At 33.5% G+C, this 23,309-nt stretch overlaps 3 protein-coding genes and 2 non-coding genes across 5 annotated transcripts in view; 4 read left to right on the top strand and 1 right to left on the bottom strand.

Annotated features, from left to right (window-relative positions):
- The first annotated feature begins 4,503 nt into the window (after positions 1-4,503).
- On the top strand, positions 4,504-4,574 carry Trnag-gcc (transfer RNA glycine (anticodon GCC)). The gene has a single exon. It is a non-coding gene; the product is annotated as a tRNA-Gly (tRNA).
- A 154-nt stretch (positions 4,575-4,728) lies between these two features.
- LOC131854653 (uncharacterized) lies at positions 4,729-7,059 on the top strand. The gene is made up of 3 exons (XM_059205785.1): positions 4,729-4,783; positions 5,600-5,854; positions 6,566-7,059. Exons 1-3 carry the CDS (start codon positions 4,729-4,731, stop codon positions 7,057-7,059), a joined length of 804 nt encoding a protein of 267 aa, XP_059061768.1.
- A 1,972-nt stretch (positions 7,060-9,031) lies between these two features.
- LOC131854652 (acyl-CoA Delta-9 desaturase-like) lies at positions 9,032-12,923 on the top strand. The gene is made up of 6 exons (XM_059205784.1): positions 9,032-9,314; positions 9,568-9,698; positions 10,088-10,293; positions 10,805-10,990; positions 11,331-11,526; positions 12,696-12,923. The coding sequence occupies exons 1-6, from the start codon at positions 9,032-9,034 to the stop codon at positions 12,921-12,923; spliced, it is 1,230 nt and encodes a 409-aa protein (XP_059061767.1).
- An 878-nt stretch (positions 12,924-13,801) lies between these two features.
- On the bottom strand, positions 13,802-13,872 carry Trnag-gcc (transfer RNA glycine (anticodon GCC)). Its single transcript has one exon. It is a non-coding gene; the product is annotated as a tRNA-Gly (tRNA).
- Positions 13,873-16,611: 2,739 nt separating this feature from the next.
- Positions 16,612-23,309, top strand: part of LOC131854668 (uncharacterized) — a 474,411-nt gene continuing 467,713 nt past the window's right edge. Inside the window, exon 1 of the mRNA XM_059205801.1 lies at positions 16,612-17,133. Within this exon, the coding sequence (XP_059061784.1) occupies positions 17,096-17,133 (38 nt within the window). The 5' untranslated portion in view covers positions 16,612-17,095. The remainder of the gene's footprint in view (positions 17,134-23,309) is intronic.

The following is a 23,309-nucleotide window of genomic DNA, read 5'->3' as shown; positions in this document are numbered from 1 at the left end:
TTACATTTCACTTGAACTATAACATAAAAGCACGGATAAGATACAGTAAACGATTTAAACATAAGTTTTTATTATTAATAATAATAATAATTGTTTTATATGATATTTTAATATAATATGCAGTCTATATTTTATATTTAATATTTATTAGGAAGCTTATAAACTTACACAATGACAGATAATTAACAAGAGAGAGAGTAACATTAATAGATTAATCAACATCACACATTGACATTGACATTGACATACTTCACCTTCCCCTTTAGCTTACAGATCTAACACCCTTCTAGGCTTAGTAGTTCTACCATATCTAGTAGTTACACTTAGTGGTACTTGATTCCTACAGGTTGTTACAGGTCTAGGTGAAATGGGAACATTTAGATTTATATCAGATTCCTGATCAAAATCTTCATTATAATTAGATAAAAAAGGATTGAGTTTCTTTGCACTTTTATAATCTGAAAAAGATTTCTTTATATGTTTAATATTCCTTCTTATTTTCCTATCTTCTCCCTCCTTTTGTATCCAATAAGATCTAGGTTCTTTACATTTTCCCACAATAATACCTTTTCTCCAAAATTTGTCTTTATCAGTCTTATGAACTACCTTATCTCCTATTTTATATTCCATTTCCTTTTTCTTAACAAACTTTTCTTTTGACATAGGCAAGTGTACAGTAACAGAGTGTACTATTTGTGACATTTGATTATCATTTTCTGTAATACTTAGACAATTTCTTGATAACATGTCAGCGAAATGTAATAACTTTCCTGGTACATAATATACATTCAAATTATATGTAAATAATTTTAATCTTAAGCGTTTCAAACGAGGAGATCCTATTTTACAAACTGGTTTTGACATAATTGATACAATTGGTTTGTGGTCTGTTTGAACATCAACATTACAACCATAAACATATCTATGAAACTTTTTTATACCAAAACATATTGATAATAATTCTTTTTCTGTCTGACTATAATTAAGCTCTGAATCATTCATAGATCTAGATGCACATGCTACTAACTTTAATATATTTTGATCATTATTCTGAAATAGACAACAACCTAATCCACTTTTACTTGCATCACATTGTAAAATAATTTTCTTTTTGGGGTCAAAAGGTGTCAAAGATGGTGCTGAACATATTTTTCTTTTCAGCTCAGTAAAAGTAAGACTATGAGCAGGTAACCATGTAAACTCAGAATTTTTCTTTAATAAATTGAAAAGTGGTGCCATTATATTTGCCATGTCAAGCACATACCTTCGTACATAATTGAAAGATCCTAATATTTGTCTCAACTCATCTCTATTACTTGGTTCATTTAAATTAACTAATGACTCAACTCTATCCTGATCAAGTGACATTCCATATTCATTAAAAACTTGGCCTACATATTTAACCTCTCTTTGTTTATATTGAAATTTATTTTTATTGAAAACAATACCTAATTTCTTTGCTTTCAGGATTACACTCTGCAATGCTAAATCATGCTCTTTTTCAGTGTTTCCCATTACTAAAATATCATCAGCCCAAATAATAACATTTGACAACTCTGAAAAATGACTTTCAAGTACATCCTGAAATAATTCTGGTGCATTCATTAAACCATATGGTAAAACAAGATATCTATAAACTCCATAAGGTGTAGCAAAACAACACTTCCAAGATGACTCCTCAGACAAACTTAGATGATGAAAGCCTTCAGTTAAGTCTAAAACAGAGAAAAACTTCTTACCCTGTAATTTAAAACTTAAATCCTCCAATGTGGGTAAACATTTAGGTTTTTTTACAATAATTTTATTTAAGTCTAATGGATCGAGACATAACCTAACTTTACGATTTGGCTTCTCTACTATTACCATTCTGTTTATATATGCATTTTCACTAATATTATTAACTTTAACAATTGATTTTCTCTCTACTAATCTATTTAGTTCTGCTTTTAAAGGTTCAAGCAAACAAGATGGCAATCTCGGAGAAGGATGACAAATATATTCTTCTGTAGCTCTGGTAGGAATTTCAACTTTTCCTGGCAACCTTCCTATTCCTTCAAAAACTACTATATTATTATTTACAAATTTATCTTTGTCATTATTTGTCACCTGGACACTATGAATTCGTTTCACCAAATTTAATGAGACACATGCTGGCAACCCTAAAAGTATGTTACTTGCTTCAGCTATGACAAAATTCTCATTACATATTTTATTTTTATACTTGCATTTAAGATTTACAATGCCTATTGGCTTAATATTTTCTCCAGTAAAAGATTGTACTGTTAACTCTGTCTTCTGAATTTTACAATTTAACTTATAATTTAATTTATCAAATACACTCTTTGGCAGAATACTCACATCCGCTCCTGTGTCTAGCTTGCACTTAAAAATTTTGTCCTCTATTTGTATATTTTCTTCCCACTCACTTCTATTCTTTTTTATATTTGACAACACTACTCCACAAAATAACTCTTCATTTGATGAATTTGATTTATTACACACAGCTTCACTTATTTTCTTCACTTTACAGCTCACTGCGAAGTGATTTAATATACCACATTTTGCACATTTTTTCCCATATGCAGGACACTCTCTCGGACCAAGCTGACTTTTACAACGACGACAATCAAATTTATTATTTATATTTCTTTGAAACTTCTTCTCAGTTCTTTTATTTCCATAACTCTTTACTCTATCTACTTCAATACAGGTTGGATTCATTTCCATTACTTGAGAACGGCTAGCTTCTGCTGCTCTGCATCTACTTGTAGCTTTGTCCAACGTCAAGTTCTCGACTCGGAGCAAACTTTCTTGTAATTGTTTATCGAAAATGCCTTGAACGATACGATCTCTTAGTAAATCATCCTCTATAGACTCTATATAATTACAATTTACAATCAGTAACCTTAAATTAGTGTAAAAACTTTCAAAATTTTCACCTTCCAATTGTTTTCTTTCATTAAACTTGTACCTTTCAAAAACGTCGTTAGATTTAGGCTTGACATAATTCTCTATAATCAACTTTATCCTCCTTAGCTTTACATAGAATCTTTTTGCTTATATGTACTGCCTTTTCAGCCATACCATTACTCTTTGGGTAATGTGGACTGCTAGTTATTAAACTTATATCTTTACTTTTAAAATATTTTAAACATTCAAAAGAATTAAAAGGGTTATTATCTGCAATAACTTCTTCAGGGTAACCAAATCGCATGAAAACTTCCTGGAATGCATTTATAACAGATGAAGAAGTTTTGTCAGATAATGGAAATACTTCAAGCCAATGTGAAAAATAATCAACTACAACTAAAAAGTATTTTCCACAAAAATCTAATATATCAGTACCTATTTTAGCATATCTTCTGTTTGGAATCTTGTGAAGTAACAAATTATCACTTTTATTAGAATCACTAAACTTTTCACAAGTCCTACATTTCATTACAAAATCCTTAATATCATTTGTAAGACCTGGCCAATAAAATAATTGCCTAGCTTTTTTTATACACTTACAGATTCCAGCACAAATAATAATAATAATTTATTTGCTCAAAAACACAGTACAAAAGATAATAATTAAAGAATAGTATTATGTGTTTTGCCATAGTAATGGCACTCAAAATAATATTGTTTAATAATTATACATAATTAATCTATACAGAGAGAAATAATAATAATAATAGTAAAATAGGATCTCACCAGTCGATAATTATATATTGTCAAAAAAATTCTTTAAATTGTAAAATTCCTTATTCCTAATATTTTTGCTTTAGCGCCATCTAGTAACTATTTATAGCACTAGATAAACCCAGCATATAGTAGACGAAACTTTACAACATGTTGTACGTGGTAAATAACAGATGGCGCTATTTGCATCTCTGATGTGTGGCCTAATATTATCGAGTCGAACAATTATTATTCCTTTATTCATTCTGCTCTGTATCAATGTAAGTTATTTGTAATATTCCTCTCAGAGTATTACTTTGAAAATTATATTGTAAATAATTCTAATATACTATCCTTTCTATTACTAATAATGCATGTTATTTACTTAGAGAACATCAATCACAAATATAAACTATTTCTAAACCTAAACTGGAAAAAATAAGTTTAGAAAGGTATATAAATTATATAATATTTCGTACATTTCTTTCTTTTCACATAATTAACCATCCTGTAAATGAAAGTTTCTAAATATTAAATTTTATCTTCAGAATTAAATGTATTTATATAATAATAATAGATCTTTAGTTGAGCATTTTCGTTTAATCTGATTAATATAGTAAATAATAAAGTTTGTATGGATGGTTAGATTTGTATTGTACGGGTTTCGATGAAACTGTACAGTAATATAGTTTATACATCAGAATAACAGATTATAAACCTCATGTAAGTGAAACCGTGGGCACAGCTAGTCTTCCATATTGTAACACAACATACACATAATAACCTAGATGCATGAATGTTATTCGAGATATGATAGTTAATTTTGAAAAACACATTGTAGCATCGGTGGTTCAGTGGTAGAATGCTCGCCTGCCACGCGGGCGGCCCGGGTTCGATTCCCGGCCGATGCAAACTTTTTGTCAATAATTCAAACCGTAAAAATAAACACAATATGTCGTTTTTATTGCTAATTACACAAATGTTTAAGATAAGAAATGTAATTAATTTTTGCAATCATTTTTAACAGTTTCACATTTGAAAAGTAACTTACTCCTAGTCATTAGAATGTTAATGATAATTTTAAATATTCTTGTATTATTTTTTGTTAATATTGATTCAGGTATGTATGTTTTATGATTACTGTTATTTAAAACTACAACAATTTTTTTTTATTATCGGTTATTAGGATTAAGACATAGGCAAAAAATAGGCATATCAGCATATGCATATCTTGATGACATGGAATGAGAAACAATACAGTCGTTACAATGTATTTTGTATTGTATAGCATTATGTTGCATAGCATTGTATTTTATTAACCACCACCGACCGGAGGATCAATACGCAATCCAGTGAATGGATACCACTTTCCAGTCGGTGGGTTGTGTAGTGATCCTCCAGTTACTAAACAAAACATAGGTACATTTAGGTACTTATTAATATTTCTAATATTGGTGATTTACCGATTCTCTGTATTCTGAATGACTCATTAAGTAAAATGCACGTTTTAGACCAGAGGTTCCCAAACTTTTTTGTGTCGTAGACCCCTTGCCATATTTTCGGTTTTGGGTAGATCCCCCATTCTTATCTGGTATTGTTTTTTTGTAAATTTCTAACTGTAGTAAAGTTTAGTGTTACAAACATAAAGTAAAAACAATAAGATGACCCCTTGGAGTTTGTCATAGACCCCTGGGGTCGATATAGACCACTTTGGGAATCACTGTTTTAGACAAAAAAACTTGACGTGTATAAAACACTAAAAATATAAATGATTATTAAATTAAAAAAAATAGGAGTATAAAAAATATCAAAATTCATAATTAACTTTTTTTAACTAATTTTATTTATTAGCAATTGTTACTAAATAAACTTATAAACTTAAAAATTATAAACTTTTTTATTTTAAAGATTTTTTATTTCCCACAACTCTGTCCAGTGCCCCCGGATTACTGCCTTCAACCAATCAACCTGAGCGACTGCGGCGTCCCCCCAAAACCTGTCTACTACTACTACAAGCCAGGCTCCCGCTGCGAGATCGCCTTCTGGCGAGGTTGCTCCTCGTACAACAAGTTCGACACCGAATACAATTGCTCAGACACCTGCATTGCTAGATTAGGGGCATATAGCGATTCGGAAGAGAATGCTGTAAATACTAGCTATACTTGGACAAAAGAAGTTGTTACTACTGAAAGTACGTATTATAAAATTTAACAGGTTATAGGCAACAAGCAATATTACACAATAGAATGAATTAATAACTCATAATATTCCTCTTACATAAAAAAAACAATTACATATATTAATATGTATCACAACAAACAAGATACAGAGGTAACAATAGGCGGCAATAGAAATTTTCTCTAAATTAATTTTAATAAAAAAAATTCACTCCTCTCCGTCTATCTCCATGGTTATAAACATTAGGACGGAGAGGAATGATTTTATTATGAAAGAAATGCTAGAATTGGAATGGTACACTGGCCTGCGATAACGGTTAACGCTGGCGGGGCACCAGTGGAGGATAATGAGATGAGCATGAGTTCGGGTCAGTTAGGCCATCGTAACTAATTCACCAAGAATTTATCACGATGTTTTCTAGAGGGAACTGCGTAGAGGTCAACCTGAGATGGTACATTGCTAGCAATAAAACCATCAGTCCGCATTACTAACAATCCCCCTTTCCTCCGGAGAGGAGTGACTTTGAGGAGAGACTTAGAGTCTGGTCGAGGCATAACAATAATTAGTGATTAATAGAATTATTGGGTCAAGCTCCTATCACCCTAATTTGGATAAAAAAATACGCTTTCCAAAATTAAAAAAATAATATGTACCTACATCGTGAAACTTTGGTAATAAACGTTTTTATTAATTAGAATATCAATAACATTTTTACCGTTTTCAGAAGCTGGAATATTTCAGCAATGGATAGATAATTTGAACGCACTAACAGACGAAGAAGCAATGATAATAAAAATCATACTAGACTCATTAGATGATAATGCTATTAGTGATTTACCTATAATAAAACTTAAACAAATTTCAACTACTGCGGGGAATATAGAAAAAACTACTATTACTTCGCCGATGTTAATGATTACTGAAACGATTCCTATTGAACCTACTGAGCATACTACAGAACCATTATCTACTACAACCAGTACAACAGAAACAACCACGTCTACTACAGAATTAGTGATGGAAACTACAACAAAAGTTATAGAAACGACAACAGAAGCTGTAGAAACTACAACAGAAGCCGTAGAAATAACAACAGAAGCTGTAGAAACTACAACAGAAGCCATAGAAACAACAACACAAGCTGCAAAAACAACAAAAGAAACTACTACCACCACTGAGACTGAAATAGGAGATGCTCAAGAAGTTATTACAACATAGTTCGAATTAAAATGACAGTAGTTAGTAGTAGTAAATAGTTATTCATTTCGAAAAAATATTATAGTTTAAGAATCGTCCAGTAGACGTTGAAGATATAAAATAGATTCCTACGATGCTGAAATAATTAGTAAAGAAAAAATAACTTCTAATATTGTACTTGTAAAACGGTTTTGTATATTTTGTATGTGTAGTTAAAGCTAATATTATAATCGTGATCGACAAGAATGGGATAGCATAGTATATAGTATTTTTGCCAGAATTTGCCTGTTTCAGTAAAATTTACCAACGCAACATTGATACATAAGTTAGTAATAATATAGAAAATAAATTGAAAGCCTAAAACAAATGTTACTAATAATTTAAACTTAAAAGTTTGCGAGTATGGATGGATAGAATGTATGGATGTTTGTTACTCTTTGACGCAAAAACTATTGAACGGATTTTAATTAAACTTTATAATCATATAGCTTATACATCAAAAAAACACATGCGCTACAAATTCCACGTGGGTAATACCATTTTAAAGTAATATAGCTTTCTGAATAACATATAGGTTACAAATTTCACGCGGGTAAAATCACGGGCAAAGCTAGTAAAAAATAAACTAAATAGGTAATTATTTACAACTTACAATTCATAACACTCCACAAAATAAACGAAAAATCGATAAGATCAATCGGATAAGAATCGATATAGATATACGATATAAATATAAAGCAACAAAGTCAATAGATAGGTAGGTAATTGACATAATAATGCCGGGTGCTTGGACACATTTTGTTATTTGTGGTTGGTGCATATGTCCGTAAATAGACCGCGTAATGTCTGCGATTTCGAAATAATTCCTTATAAAACCCCTTTGAATAATAAAATTGAACTGAATTACCTTTACAATAGAGTTGTACGTTAAACTAAAATTAAACAAAAATTATAATTTTGCATATTAAGAAATTGATTTCTTTACTTTGATTTAATAATAAAATGAAATGTGTCATTATAACAAAGTTAATAAATTATGTTTAGTAGGTAATTCTATTTTGAAAATTATTTGTGGTAAATTGTATATAATAACATTAGTAAAAAGAAGCTGTAGAGTTAAGATTATTGTGAATATTATTCGATTAATGTATATATATACTTCACGTACATATATATAGGTATATTATGTACTTTATTTAATCATGATTCAGTTGTTTACTACCGCCATATTAACTTACCTGAACTACTGCAAGAGTTCAAAGCCAACAAAATTTCTGTGTCATATGTACACATTTGTATTCAATATCTGATCACTGGTAAAACGAAATTAATCTAAGAGACGACATTACGCAATTCCCCTGCGCCGTTTATTTCCAAATATATTTAGCAAAGTATAGACATGTCAAATGTTATGTATTACAGGATAAGAGACATCTTAGACCTCAGGAATGACAACGCATGACAGGTTTCATCGGCTTTTATTTTCGAACTACTCTAACTCTTTTTCCGCAGCTGGCCTTTGCAGCTTCACAGGAAGATAGGGAGCGAGTGCAGATGGCACTCTAAACCCGCGGAAGGACTTATGGAACGGCTGAAGACCAACTCCCGCCTGACGGATACGACTTTAGCCTGGCATATCCTACAGATACCATTTGAATACATATCCGATTTACCATATATCGTTAGCCATTCAAATTCGTGAATAAAAATACAATCGTGATACTATAAATAAAATACCTATAATCTTTCAGTTAATGAGGCCAATGTTAACACATACTCTATAATTGTGCATATGTATACATATATTGAGTATTGCGTATTTTTCTTTTGAATCAACCGAATTCATTATTAATTAGCATACAATCAAATAGTTCAAGTTCTAATTGCACAACGGGTAACAATGGAGATTAAGAATAAAATTATTATTACAAACGTATATAAAATACATTAATTGACAACAACAAGTCAGTAGCAGCAGTAAACAGCATCGAAAATGACCGCAGCCGAGCTTCAAACGGAACCAGAGAAATTTTGTGACAACCAAACAAAAATGAACGGAACAGAATTTTTGAATCTCGAAAACAAAACAAATATGGCGCCGATAACAATGATAAAAGAAAAGAAAGAGACCACGAAGTACGTAGGCACTGATTACTCGTACAAACACGAAATTGTCTGGAAGAATGCCATAGGTTTTTTAATACTGCACCTGCTGTGTTTGTGGGGTCTAGGAATATGGTTCACTGGTGGTGTCACTTGGAAAACGACTGCTTGGGGTAAGTAAACTTTGTCATTTTCTACCCTTGTCTCGTTTTTATTAAGTATTTTTATCTACATAGAAAACAATATTATTTTTTAAATATATGATACTTTTAAAGATTTCGCTTACACTGTTACGCCAAGCAGCTTAATTTGTAAAATGTGTTGAAATTATTAACGTATTAATTAAAACCTGGCAACACTATATCATAATAGTCCCCTATTTTATGAGCGTTCCAACTAAAATTTATTATTGTATATCTATTTCAGTGATCTTCCTGCTGTTCGTTTCGACTGAAGGTGTGACCATCGGCGCTCATAGGTTCTACACGCACAAATCATTTAAGGGAACGGCTCCACTTCGAGCTATGTTAATACTTATGCAAACTGTTGCTGGGCAGGTATAGCTATTAACTATATTATAAATAATATTTAATACTAATATTACAAGAAAGAAAGTGTATTTTTTGTCTGTCTTACCTTTGATGAAATTTGACGTGAAGATATATTGAAACACAAATTCTCGAAAGTGTCAAATAGTCTTTCTTTTATCTCAAAAAAAAACCGCAGACGAAGTAGTTAGTGATAGTTAGTATTTTTGATTTTTTATTGTTAGTATTTTGTATAGTTTAGTATTTGTGTATAGTAATTTTAGTAAACTATACGTTTAGTACTCGTATACATAGTGCACCACCTATCTTTTCTTAAATTTTTCTCACCCTTCAACAAAATACCCCTTACAAACAGACTTTCTACCTTTGATATATTAAAATAAAGTTTAATTTTAAAGAACTCGATGTTCATTTGGTGTCGGGATCATCGTCTGCATCACCGGTACACCGACACTGATGCTGACCCTCACAATTCGAAGAGAGGCTTCTTCTTCTGTCATATCGGCTGGTTGATGACGAAGAAACATCCCTACGTTTTGGAACTGGGCAAGAAGATTGATATGAGTGATCTACAAGCAGACTGGATGGTCATGTTCCAAAAGAAGTAATTATACAATTCATAGCAATTATTAGATTAGATTAGATACAGATTAGATAGATTAGAGATACATCGTCGTGGGTTCTTTATTTATCTTTACATATAAATAAAATTGGAGTGTCTGTTTGTAATATTAAAACGGTTATTTAACCGTTATTTCCTACTTGCACATGAATATAAATACTGTACATACACCAAAATAACCGTTTTTACAATTTTTGTCTGTCTATCTGTTTGTTCTTGCTAATCTCTGAAACAACTTGACTGGTTTTGACAGAACTTTCACTTGCAGATAGCTAATGTTATAAGGAGTAACTTATAACTTTTATTTTAGATTTTATTTTAATAAAACAAAGATCAATTCCATTTTGACATAGACCTGGGTAATAATTAGTTTACAATATAATATTATAGATATATTGGTAACTGATTCTCTGGTGATGTAAATATTGATAACAAACAAAATGAATAAGTCCGCTTACCATTCCAGTTACATAAAATTATGTTTAAATTTCAGATACTATTATTATTTATACTTCATTCTCGCCGTATTCATCCCCGTGTGGGTACCTGTACACTACTTCGGAGAGACGGTACTGAAGTCTTTCTTGGTTGCTTACTGCGCGCGTTTTGTGTCCCAACTGAATGGTACTTGGCTTGTGAACAGTGCAGCTCATCTATATGGAACGAGACCATATGATAAGTAAGTATCTACTTCATTATGAATAGTATGGAATGATCCATTTCCTCCGCTAACGTGCAACAATTCACCAATTTATAACGATGGTTTCCAAGGGTCCTCCACTGCCTCCACCCACCCTCATTTTTGGGTACTAAGCAACTGTTTGCTATGGGTACTACTTTTTGTAAATATATACATAATATATATAGAAAACACCCAGATATGAATCATAATCAGAAATATTTGCACCGTGAGAGGAATCGAACCAGTGATCAACAGAAGTAAGCCGGTGTGTCAAACCGCTAGACCATCGAGGTCGGCAATGATAACATACGATAATATGTTCCCATTTATCCATCAGAAATCTCCAACCAGTGGAATCCTGGTTCGTATCGTTCATAAGCTTGGGCGAAGGTTGGCACAATTACCACCATGCCTTCCCGTGGGATTACAAAGCTGCTGAACTCTCCATGCACTTCAACCAGTCTGCCAGCATCATCAGATTCCTGGAGAGGATTGGCCTTGCTTCTGATTTGAAAACAGCTTCTCCTGAAATGGTAATTAAAACCTATTTTTATTATAATATAATTATTTGTATGTTGTGTTTTGTGTTTAAATATTAATTTTAATACAAAGCGAATTCACGCTACACATTTAAATTGGTCATTCCCGCCTTTTTACAATACAGACTCCGCTTCTATAAAATGCACAGAGTACGTTATTGGAACTAATTCCAAGTATTTGGAGAAATATGAAACTATAAATGTTATAGTTCAAACACAACAAGTGGGGAGGCAGGGATTGTGAGTAGAATAAGACTAGTGTCTCATTGCTCAAAATATATCCTATCAGATACACCTCCTCGCAGTTCCCCTATTCTAGGTAATTTTGGCACGTTGGGGTAACCTGTCCTCAACCTTATTAGACGAGTGCACTAATCTAATATCATCTACTAAGAGAAACACTTAATCTCCAATACCATAGGCTGTATACCGGAACATAATACTGCCAGTATTTTTGTTCATTCATCTCTCTTCTTGTTCCTCACTGCTGAGGATCGCGACTCTACACATTCTTGTCGAGCTGTCCCCAGGTATACCTCTACGTAATTCCAATTAGAAAACATCATGGTAAATTCTAGGTGAATTCGCCATGATGAGCTAACTGGTCTGTCTTCATTCTCATTAGACGACTGCATTAATATAATATCATCTACAAAGAAAAACACTTAATCTCCGAATGACGTAGTCTTTGTTCCACCTGAGCATAATACTGCCAATATTTTTGTTTATCCTCTCTCTCATTGCTAAGGATCGCGACTCTGCACAATCTTGTCAATTAGCTATTGCCATTGGTTGCGCTCAAACGCCTGGTGAAGTGTAGTGTAGCGGAGTGTACTTAATTCTTCTATCACCTGCTTCTTCCTTATCCCATTTATTTGAGGTCGACGTAATATGTTTTTCTTTCCCATTCATCCCTGTTCGCAGTCATTTTCTTATTTACTCCCTTTCTTGCCAAATCATTATTTACACAGTCCATCCATCTCTTTTTCGACCTTTCTCTGCCTTTATAACCATCCACGTTCATATGTAACACCTTCCCTAAAATATTATCTACATTCCTACGCATTACTTCATTCCTCTATACGGATATAACTTTTCAAGCAGCATTGGGCTTTTTTGCCAATCTCATGTTGCCAAAATACAATACAATATTAAAATTTCAGGTGAAGAACAGAATAATAAGAACTGGCGACGGAACACATTACGTCCTTGGTGATGAGGAGCATAGAAGTGATGTAAAAGCCACTGGACCTCTGCATCCCTTGAACCCGAGCTACACGGTCACTTACGAAGACCCGGAAGCCAGTCTGAAGCTGGAAGGACTGCCGCTGTTCCATGAGAAAGATGTTTTTGCGGACAATATCGTTTTAAGACATACTGGAAGTCATTAATTTAATTCGTAGTTCCTTTTATATTAAGAATGATAGTTAAATATTATTGTATTATTATTATTAAATTAGATTACTTTGTGTATAATTAATGTTTTATTTTTTTTCATGTATCTTCTTGATTGTTATCCTATATGAAGTAATCGGAAGTATTTTCAATTGTCAAAATCGTGGTAAATGCAACACTTGGCATGCCCACATTTCGCTATATAACAAATCAACGTGATAAGGGATGATCCTAGCGCCTTCTCTTGCGGTAGTTTGTTTGTCGCTAAATAAGTTATATATTATATTCTTATTCAGTCATTACACTGATAATACAGAAGAATATAAAACAAAAAATACACGTACTTTATTCGAGAACCTCCTTTTTGGCCTGTCGGCCAATTGACTGGGGGCCAGACTCCCATTGTATACGGGGGATTAAAGGCAATTAATTCGAAACTCACCCTAAACAAACTCACCCCAAGTTCAAGGTTAACAAGTGGCGACATACCAACAGGGGTTGCCTCAAAAGTTATTTATTGACCGATTTTAAATGAAGGAGTTCCATTATGGACGGACTCGGTAGTCTAGTGGTTTAGCACACCGTTTTACGTCCGAAGGTCGCGGGTTTGTTTCCTCACACGGTACAAACATTAAATAATTTTTATTCATGAGTATGATTGTTTGTATCGGTCTAGGTGTTTCCATGTATGTATTTACAAACAAAAGTATCTATGTATTTATATCAGTAGTCTGGTGCCCATAACACAAGCTTCGCTAACTTGGGAGTAGATGGCGCTGTGCGAATTATCCAAGGATATTTTTATCACATGTTTTACATGTCAACATTGATTGACGATTACTAATAATAGCTTACGTTTAACTATACAAAAAAATGCATCGGCCGGGAATCGAACCCGGGCCGCCCGCGTGGCAGGCGAGCATTCTACCACTGAACCACCGATGCGATGAAGACTATATAGAAATTAGTGTTCTGATTGCATATGTAATAGAAATAATGTAAGAACAGTGCCAATATTTTTAGTTTTATCTACCTACATTTAGTTTAGTTCATTCAGTTACATCGTCCCGTCCCGTGTCAACCTATCAACAATTGGTCCCCTTCAATGAGTTGGAGGACCGTAAAGGGCTGCGGTCAGTTTACAGCATTTTTTTAAAATGGACGATAATGAAATGTTGAACCTTCCTGCCTTAACAGTATACGCTAACGGGCATCTCTGGATGATAGGGTGATATCTACGACTCGTCGTAACGTATTTATCATTCAAAAATAAAAATTACTATTAAAAAAGGTTATAATGTCAGTGAATATGACATGTAACTTGTAGAAATAAAATCAGTACATATTTATTTATATATTAGTAAACCAACAACATACATTAAATCAAGAGTACATTTCTAAAGAAATTCATTAACAGGCTATATATAGTACACATAAATTAGAAAAAAATGTTATCTATACATATAAATAAAATTGGAGTGTCTGTTTGTAATATTGAAATAACCGTTGGTTTAATACATGCATATGAATATAAATACGGTACATACGCCAAAATAACATTTTTTACAATTTTTGTCTGTCTGTCTGTTTGTTCCGGATAATCTCTGAAATGGCTGGATTTTGACGGGACTTTTATGGGCAGGTATCTGATGTGATATGGTGTAATTTAGGCTACTTTTATTTTAGAGAAATAAAGTTAAATTCTACGCGGACGTAGTCGCGGGCACAGCTAGTACAAAATAATTAAACTCTCTCAAGGCCACTGTCTTTCACTCTCTCTCACTTGCTGCGCCCATCTGTGTCCATAGTGCTCTTACAACCCTTATTTTTCAGTGATGATAATGGATTAGTGCACCCGTCTGCGCTAACGGTATACACTGGCGGGGCACCAGTAAAGTCAGTCAGGCCAGTGCAATTAACTACGATGCTTTGCAGGAGGTCCATGTGGCATGGTGTTTTTCCTTGTCATCCATAATCTCAGATTTTATCTCTACTCAATCTTTTCCACTAAATTGAGCGATTATTCAAAGTAAACTTTCAAAATATAGTATCAAATTAGATAAGATGTTGATAAGACAATAAGGTTGTACTCTTTATTAAAATTAGCTATAGTCACAAAAGAATAGTCTTAGGAACACGTTAAGTAGCAATTATTGGTCATAACAATGTCCATTTTAAGTCTAATGTGACTAAAAATGACGTCTAATTTGTGGCCGTAGTTATCACATGTTGTTTTTTTGTTTATAATTTATTTCTCGTGTTTAATTTCGATAGATTCTTATACTTCAGCCGCGAGATAACACGTTAAAAACTGATTTTTGATTTTGAAATACCCGCCTGTTCTAGCGTACGCTAACGCTGGTGGGGCACCAGTGGAAGTTTTTTTTTATCGATGATAATGGAATGGTGCACCCGCCTGCGCTAACGGTTTACGCTGGCGGGGCATCAGTGGAGGATGATAAGACGAGAATGAGGTCAGGTCAGTTAGCCCATTATGACAAATTCACCATGAGTTTATCACGATTGTTTCCAGGGGGAACCACATGGAGGTCAACCTGACATGGTACATTGCTAGCAATGAGATCATCAATCCACATTACTAACAATGTCCTTTCCCCCACAAATTAGTACTAGGTATAGATATTTCGTATTATTCTACTATTAAAACCCAATAAGTTTTAGTTTATTTTCATCTAAGCACTAAACTACTGCTATGTAGCAGTACATATATATTCAAATATAGTAAACATACTATACCTTGCTATATTTGAACAAACGACAGTTGGGTAAAGCTTCATTCACACGCCGACGAATTGTGGTCAATGCAACCCCTTATTTTACTTAGGTATAAATTAATGATGACTATAATTCACTTACAATCATTTCCAGCATGTAAGTGCACAAGTGTGTACTTGTATCTATATATATTATATATTGGATGATATAAAAATAGATGTTTCTGGATAGCCAGCGTAATACATGTACTGGTCAGATATTAAATAAAATTATTAGATTAGCTCATTGTCAAGAACTAATCGGAATGATCAACCACGATTATATCAACGCAATACAATGCAAGTAACTATGGTGATTGGATCCCATTACTAATAATCCCCCTCACATACGACTTAATAATTAACTCGAAGATACGCTGCATCTATTCGTCATTGACAAAGATTTATAAATTACGAATATAAGTGTGAATGAGTCGTAAAGATATACACATTTACATAATAATATGTATTTCACATAATATGTGGAAATAGAACAAAACGCCGGTTAGTTTGTACTTAACAACGTTCGGTGCAAACAAAGACAGACATGCATAATATATACAGTGCGTACCCGTTCCGTAGCAGATACTTGCTTAACTAACCAAGTTGTATTGATACAGGTGAAACAAGTGTAGTATAGAATTTAGATTATGTCAATATATGGTTCGTTTACACTGTAGAATAGATACTAAAATATTTTTTCAGGGCAGGTATTGTAAAATGATGTTGCATATCACCGCTAGATGTCGTTACTTCAGTTCTAGCATGCAAAATGGAATAGCGTCAACTTAGCAGCTGATCGACCGCTTCGCGCTCTGCACCTGACGCATGACCTGCGACCGGTCGTTCGCAAAGTCGCTCGACTCGACAACCGATTTGTTAAACACTGTGACTCAGTCGCGGACTCGCTGTGCCGCGTGTTGACGTATTGACGGATTCGTCTTTCGTCTTATCATATTTGTTTATTTATAAATCGAACGATGATTACGATTGAATGCTACGTAATGTGTTTGTTATGGAAATAATTTGAAATTCGAACATAGAGATGCGATCAATAGTTGCGTAACCGGGAACTGCTGGATACCTATATCTAGTTATGAAACAATATCGATTCTAGTGATGGTACTCGAAATTGGGACGTTCTCTCAGTCACTGTGTCTAGGTCACGATTTGGAATGGGCTAATGTGCAGCCATAATATCTCGTCCTTTGAGTCAATTAAATGTAATTTGTTGTCAATTGTAAACGAAAGTCAATATAGATTATAAAAGTAGAAAGTGTTGTGATTAAACAGGTACTGGTTAGTGTTGTGAAGTGTTGTAAATTTACTGGGAAAACCTATAAATAGAGTTGAAGTTTTGTTTTGTTTATTGTGTTTAGAACAGCATCGCAAATATGTTTGGCGTTTTGATGAAACGCTGGAAACCTAAAAGGTAGGCTGAATAAAACAAAATGTGGCTTGTTGTGACGATTTATAATATCATAACTGATAAGATAGAATCGATACGTAATGTACACATTAATCTAGATACCTAATGATAATGTACCTGTTCATTTACATATCGACGAATCATTTTTATAACCCGTGAATATAGATATAATTTTCTAAACGTCCTTCTAAAATAATAAACCTACGATCATATAAGCTCTTAAACTGAAAATAAATAGATACTTAACTGCAATAAACGAAAAATATGAATCAGGACAAATATCACCCAGGATTTCATTAAAAAACTGCAAATTCTTCTTTGACAAATATACCTATATATAGTTATTAATAATCTATTCATTAACCTTTATGTAGTGTTAACTGTTATTAACCCTATGTTACACAGGTATTTCATAAGGGTCTTAGATAAATATACGTATATATTAATAACATGTTCCATAACAGATTACCTTTAGGTACTGGTAACCGTTATCAACCACATCTGTTATTTATAACAGTTATTTCATAGGGATATGCATATATGAACACTTGAAGTTATTTACAACCTACTTGCCTATTAGTTTGCTGTTGAAGATGCACCTTCGCCTTGCGTAAGCGAATCGTAATTAATTCCAAGTAACGTTTTGAATAGTCAATAATGATTGTCGTATGCGTAGTGTAAATTAGTCTTAAATTTATGTTAATTTTATAATAGGTAGTGCCACAATAGGTGTCTGTATTCTTCTGTTTATTCTTGTGTGTGACTATTGCCTGATGTTCCCGCCTGTGCTAGCACCAGTTTAGGATGAAATGATGAATTTGAAATCGGGATAGTAGTCGTATCCGTCAGCCGGGAGTTGGCCTTCAGCCACTCATCCTTCCGCGGGTTTGGAATGCCATCCGCACTCGCCCCCTATCGTCCGGTGAAGCTGTAAGCCAGCTGCAGCCAACATTAGAGTAGTCCGAAAAAAAATCCCCGTACCCAATTTTCCAGTAGGTAATTAACCGCGATTGAGGGGAAGGCGATTCTTAGCAATGAGAACTAATAACCCCATTACTAGCAATGTACGATGTAAGGTTGTCCTCCACGTAGTTCCCCTGGAAATCATTGTGGTAAACTGCCATTAGCCAAGATGGGCTAACTGACCTAACTTCATGCTCATTTTATCAACATCCACTGGTGGCCCGCCAGCTTAAACCTTTAGAGCAGGCGGGTGCACCGTTCCATTACCATCCATTAAAAAAAAACCATCCTGCTTCTTCCTTATCCCATTTATTTGGGGTCGGCGTAATATGTTTTTCGCTTCCATTCATCCCTGTTCGCAGTCAACGCGTTATTTACTTCCTTTCTTACCATATCATCTTTCACACAGTCCATCCATCTCTTTTTCGGCCTTTGTCTGCCCTTATAACCACCCACATTCATATGTAACACCTTTCTTAACTCCGTACCGGTTGAGTCTCTTGTTAGCTAGTTTTTTTCAACTGAAGTAACTAAACGTTGAAACTATCATGATTAATTCGCTGGTAAATAGTCTATAACGGGCTCATATAATCGCTCCACTCCACTTATTTAATTAATACTACCTATGCCCGCGGTTTCACCCGCATGTAATTTATAGCCTCTGTGTTATTCTGATATATAAACTATATCACTGTAAAGTTTCATTAAAATCCGTTCAGTAGTTTTTGCGTGAAAGAGTAACAAATCTCCGTCCATACTCACAAACTTTCAAGTTTATAATTTTAATAAGATTGTATGCATTATATTTTGTTATTTTTATATGCCAGTATGAAGAAAAAAGGAATTGATTTTATCTAATTAAGTATTTTTCACTAAAAGATTTTAGTTTATACACCGCTCACATTATCACACAGGTTTCTTGCTCTTTTAATGAATTTGCGTTCCGAATGTGTGGTAGAATCAAAAGTATATTGTAGTAAAGTTTATTTGAATAAAGATTATTTCTATTTCTATTATTATTTCTACTCCACTGATACCGCGCTAGCGTATATTTTTAGCGAACATAGGTGCATTTTCATTAATATAAAACTTTACAAGGATTAGTGGCAGGGCAAGTTCAATAGATAGCGATGGCTGAAATGGATGTCCCACCCATGATCATATGTGAATTTATTTACATGCGCAGTTTAATATAAGGATATTGTGTTTATTTTCCTTGTACTTAAGGATTAATTGTGTTAAAATATCTACTGCCAATATGACTATAATTGAAAGCCATCGTTGGCGAGACTTCTTTTGTATGTCTATGTATGGATGGTAGGGATAATCATAAAAAAAATACATTTAAGTGACATAAGACAAACATATATGTATACTAGCTTTTGCCCGAGGCGTCGCTCGCGTTAATTTATTCCCTTAGGGATGGAATTTATCAAAATCCTTTCTTAGGGGATGCCTACGTCATAGTAGCTTTATGCATGCAAACTCTCAGCCCGATCGGTTTAAAATTGACAAAGTTTCATACAAACTTTCACCCCCTATTTTATCCACTTGGGGGTAGAATTAATCAAAATCCTTTCTTAGCGGATGCCTACGTCATAACATCTATCTGCATGTCAAATTTCAGTCCGATCCGTCCAGTGGTTTGCGTTGATAGATTACTATGTCAGTCAGTCACCTTTGAGTTATATATATTTAGATTTGACTTCAATATAACAACGATTTATTATCATAGTTATTATTAAAGTAAAATCTGAAATATAATTTAATATCTTTACATAATATAAAATCAAGTCGCTTCCGCTGTTTGTTCGGTTTTTCTTTTAAACTGCGCAACGGATTTGAATGCAGTTTTAGCAATAGATGGAGTGATTCAAGAGGAAGGTTTAGAAGTGTTATATATATGTACACCCGTGCGAAACTAGAGCGGACTTTGTTTACTAATAAAAAGATAAGAAATATGGCGATTTGACCTTTTCTAATTCAGTTATTTTAAGAAAAGTTTGTATAAAATTTAGGAAGAAATGAAATATATCTGTAGGTATATTATCACGAAGACAAACATGGGCTTTGCTTATTTAAAAAACAGAATACAAAGTCTCTGGTCATAAATAGAATTTCATAATTCTGGTTGAAACGTGCAGTGTTTTAAAAATGTATAAACCTATACTTGTACCTCTATAGGTACGTATTATATGTATTTATATATTAAAATGTATATAAATCATCAAAATAAATCAAACGTGGATATAATCGGAAAATATATCGAGTTACAAATATATCGATATTTGTAATGACATCGATACGAACATACGAGTACCGTTTACGAAGTAATTTAATATTTTACATTGGGTCGTACGTATACAAGATTTGTTTATTTAAACTGGATGTCTTGTGAGTCAGCTAATGAAGGTATCGGGTTATAAAAAAACGATAACGCAAGTCATATAAACAAATTGACTTCTCGTTGCATTGCATGTGCAAGCCCAAATATAGTGGGCGAATAATGAATAATATAAAAAAAAAATAGTCGCCTGGAGGTATCAGATTATGCGATATGATTAGGCTGCAATTTATCTTCATCCTGTAAGAAAACAATAGATATTAAAAAAATATATATATTCTTTATAAAAATGTGGCTGATAATGTCATGACATTCATTATCTTGCTGCAATGAGTGCTAATGCACTCTCTCTCTCTCTCACTCTAGTATCTATTTATAGTAAAAGTGAGACAACACTAAACAATTTTGTACATAACATACACCTTTGAAACCAGAACACAGTATATACAGAAATAGGTGAGACAATGGTAGCTGCGCAAGCGACTTTGTACAAAGTCAATCTCGGTAACATCTTGTGCAGCATTAGAGGATCTTTAAAAATAATAATTAGATTATGACTTTTTCTAAATATTTTGTCATAAATGTCAGTTGTCACCAATTATGGTAAGAATGTTCATAGAAGGCTCCATTTTGTTTCGCCTTTTTTAGAATCAATCTGTGTCTGAGGTTAGTCTAGGGCCCTTGTACATCATCAATACATGATGGGACTATGGCGGCCGGTGGGGAAATGATACAATTGAGGAGACACTTACCGCCCAACGATAAACAGCTACCAGTAACTACCATTTTAGAATAGAATAGAAAATCATTTATTCAAATATACTTACATTGATAAACAGTCTCAAATCTACCTCATTCAGAAAGCTGACAAGAAGAAACAACATAAGAAGAACGAGCAAAAAACTATGTTGAAATAATACAAACCACCGTAATTCAATTAAATAATAAAATAGAAAAAATATTTAATACACAACAACTGGTTAAACAATTAATAAGAGGAAATCAGTCATAGTGATTAGACTTTTTCAGAATAATTTTAGGGAGTCCAATGACGCCGAAGATAATAATGATGTAGTTAAAGTGCAATAGAATGCTATAACATGTTTACTTTTAGAATAATCCTGTATTTGTGCAAATAAAAAGTAGTCTATAAGACATTTTTATAGCATAAAAGACAAATGAGCTTGAGGCTCACTTGATGGCAAGTGATTGCCACCGGCCCATCAGCACCCGCAACACCAGGAGAATTGCAAGTGCGTTACTGGTATTTTAAGAAGAAATCTCTTTTCTTGAATGTTCCAGTATCTTATATGTTCGGAAATACCATTGCTGGATGGCGATTTCACAATGTGCGCAGCAAAAAAATTACTTTAAAAACTCACCCGATACGACGGAAATGGAGAATGCTCGTACTATAATTTCTAGGCAGTATTTCAATAGAATGTACTAAAATTCAGGAAACATGCTGATTTCTAATTATCATAGTGTCCGATAAGATATAAATGCCACATATCATTGTGTTTATCATTGTATAGATAACTCGCGTGATGATCATTATTGCGGTATAAGTACGTATATATATACCTACGTAACGATTCCATTCATTTTTGAATCGATGAATCGAACAGTCTCAATCACATTCGAATCAAAACAATGCAAATACATTTTTTTTAAAAGAAATTCAATTAAGTTTCTTGCCAGTTCTTCTCAATTGAATCTGAATAGTGAACTTTATGGTAGGGAAAAAAATTATAATACAAAAAATTTGACGATAAGCGGCTAAAATGACATAAATAAATGATTTTTGAATTTGAATTAAAGGAATTGACATTTCGCGTTTTCGTGATGGTAATACTGAAAAAAAAATCTGTAAGAAGCTGATAGGTTTGCATCTGCTTCTTGTACTGATGGTAATCTGTTTTGTGTGCTTATAAACCTATACTATATTATAAAGCTGAAGAGTTTGTTCGTGTCGTCGAAGTACTGGTTCGATTTGAAAAATTATTTTTTTGTTAGATATTTCATTTATGTATATATCAAGCTATATAACATTACGCTACGACCAAAAGGCGCGGAGCTGCAATGAAAAATAAAGCATGTAAAAGATGGGGAAATGAAACGCAGACGAAGTTGCACGGATCAGCTAGTAAGTAAATAAAGCAGCATACACATCGGAAGTTCACAATGATTCTAACTACTTTTTTTTTTTTGTGTATGATAATGGAATGGTGCACCCGCCTGTGCTAACGGTTTACGCTGGCGGGGCACCAGTGGAGGAGGATACGATGAGCATGAGGTCAGGTCAGTTAGTCCATCATGATAAATTCACCAAGGATTTATCTCGATTTCCAGGGGGAACCGCGTGGAGGTCGACCTAACATGGTACATTGCTAGCAATGTACTAGTTCCCATTACTAACAATCCCTTTCCCCCCTTCTGACTACTTTATCTGGAATTATTTTAATAATAATATCGTAAACTGTTTGGTGAGTTTCAACAGCAATTCACAAAAGGGAGGGTCGCTTTGATGGGATTATAGAATTGTCTTTAATTAGATATAGAGCATTTTGTCCATCTATTTTTATGTTAAAGATTATCCAATCTTCAAATAGGTATAACAAAATACATAATAATAAGCAAAATACATTCTGATCTTATTCCTGTTTTGTGTGATATCCTATTAACATTACGTACAATTAAGTTGTTGACGATGAATATCTGTTTGTTATCCAGTCACGCAAAAATTACTGGAGCCGAATTGGATTTGGTACACCGGTATATCATACTCTAAATCAGTGATTCCCAAAGTGGTCTATATCGACCCCCAGGGGTCTATGACAAACTGCAAGGGGTGTACGACAGCGGTCATCTG

Source organism: Achroia grisella, unplaced genomic scaffold (genome assembly GCF_030625045.1).
Source record: "Achroia grisella isolate CSIRO2021 unplaced genomic scaffold, CSIRO_AGI_Agris_v1 utg1241, whole genome shotgun sequence".
Lineage (NCBI taxonomy): Eukaryota > Metazoa > Arthropoda > Insecta > Lepidoptera > Pyralidae > Achroia > Achroia grisella.
The sequence above is the reverse complement of the archived record's forward strand: the minus strand, read 5'-3'. Positions and strand labels throughout refer to the sequence as shown.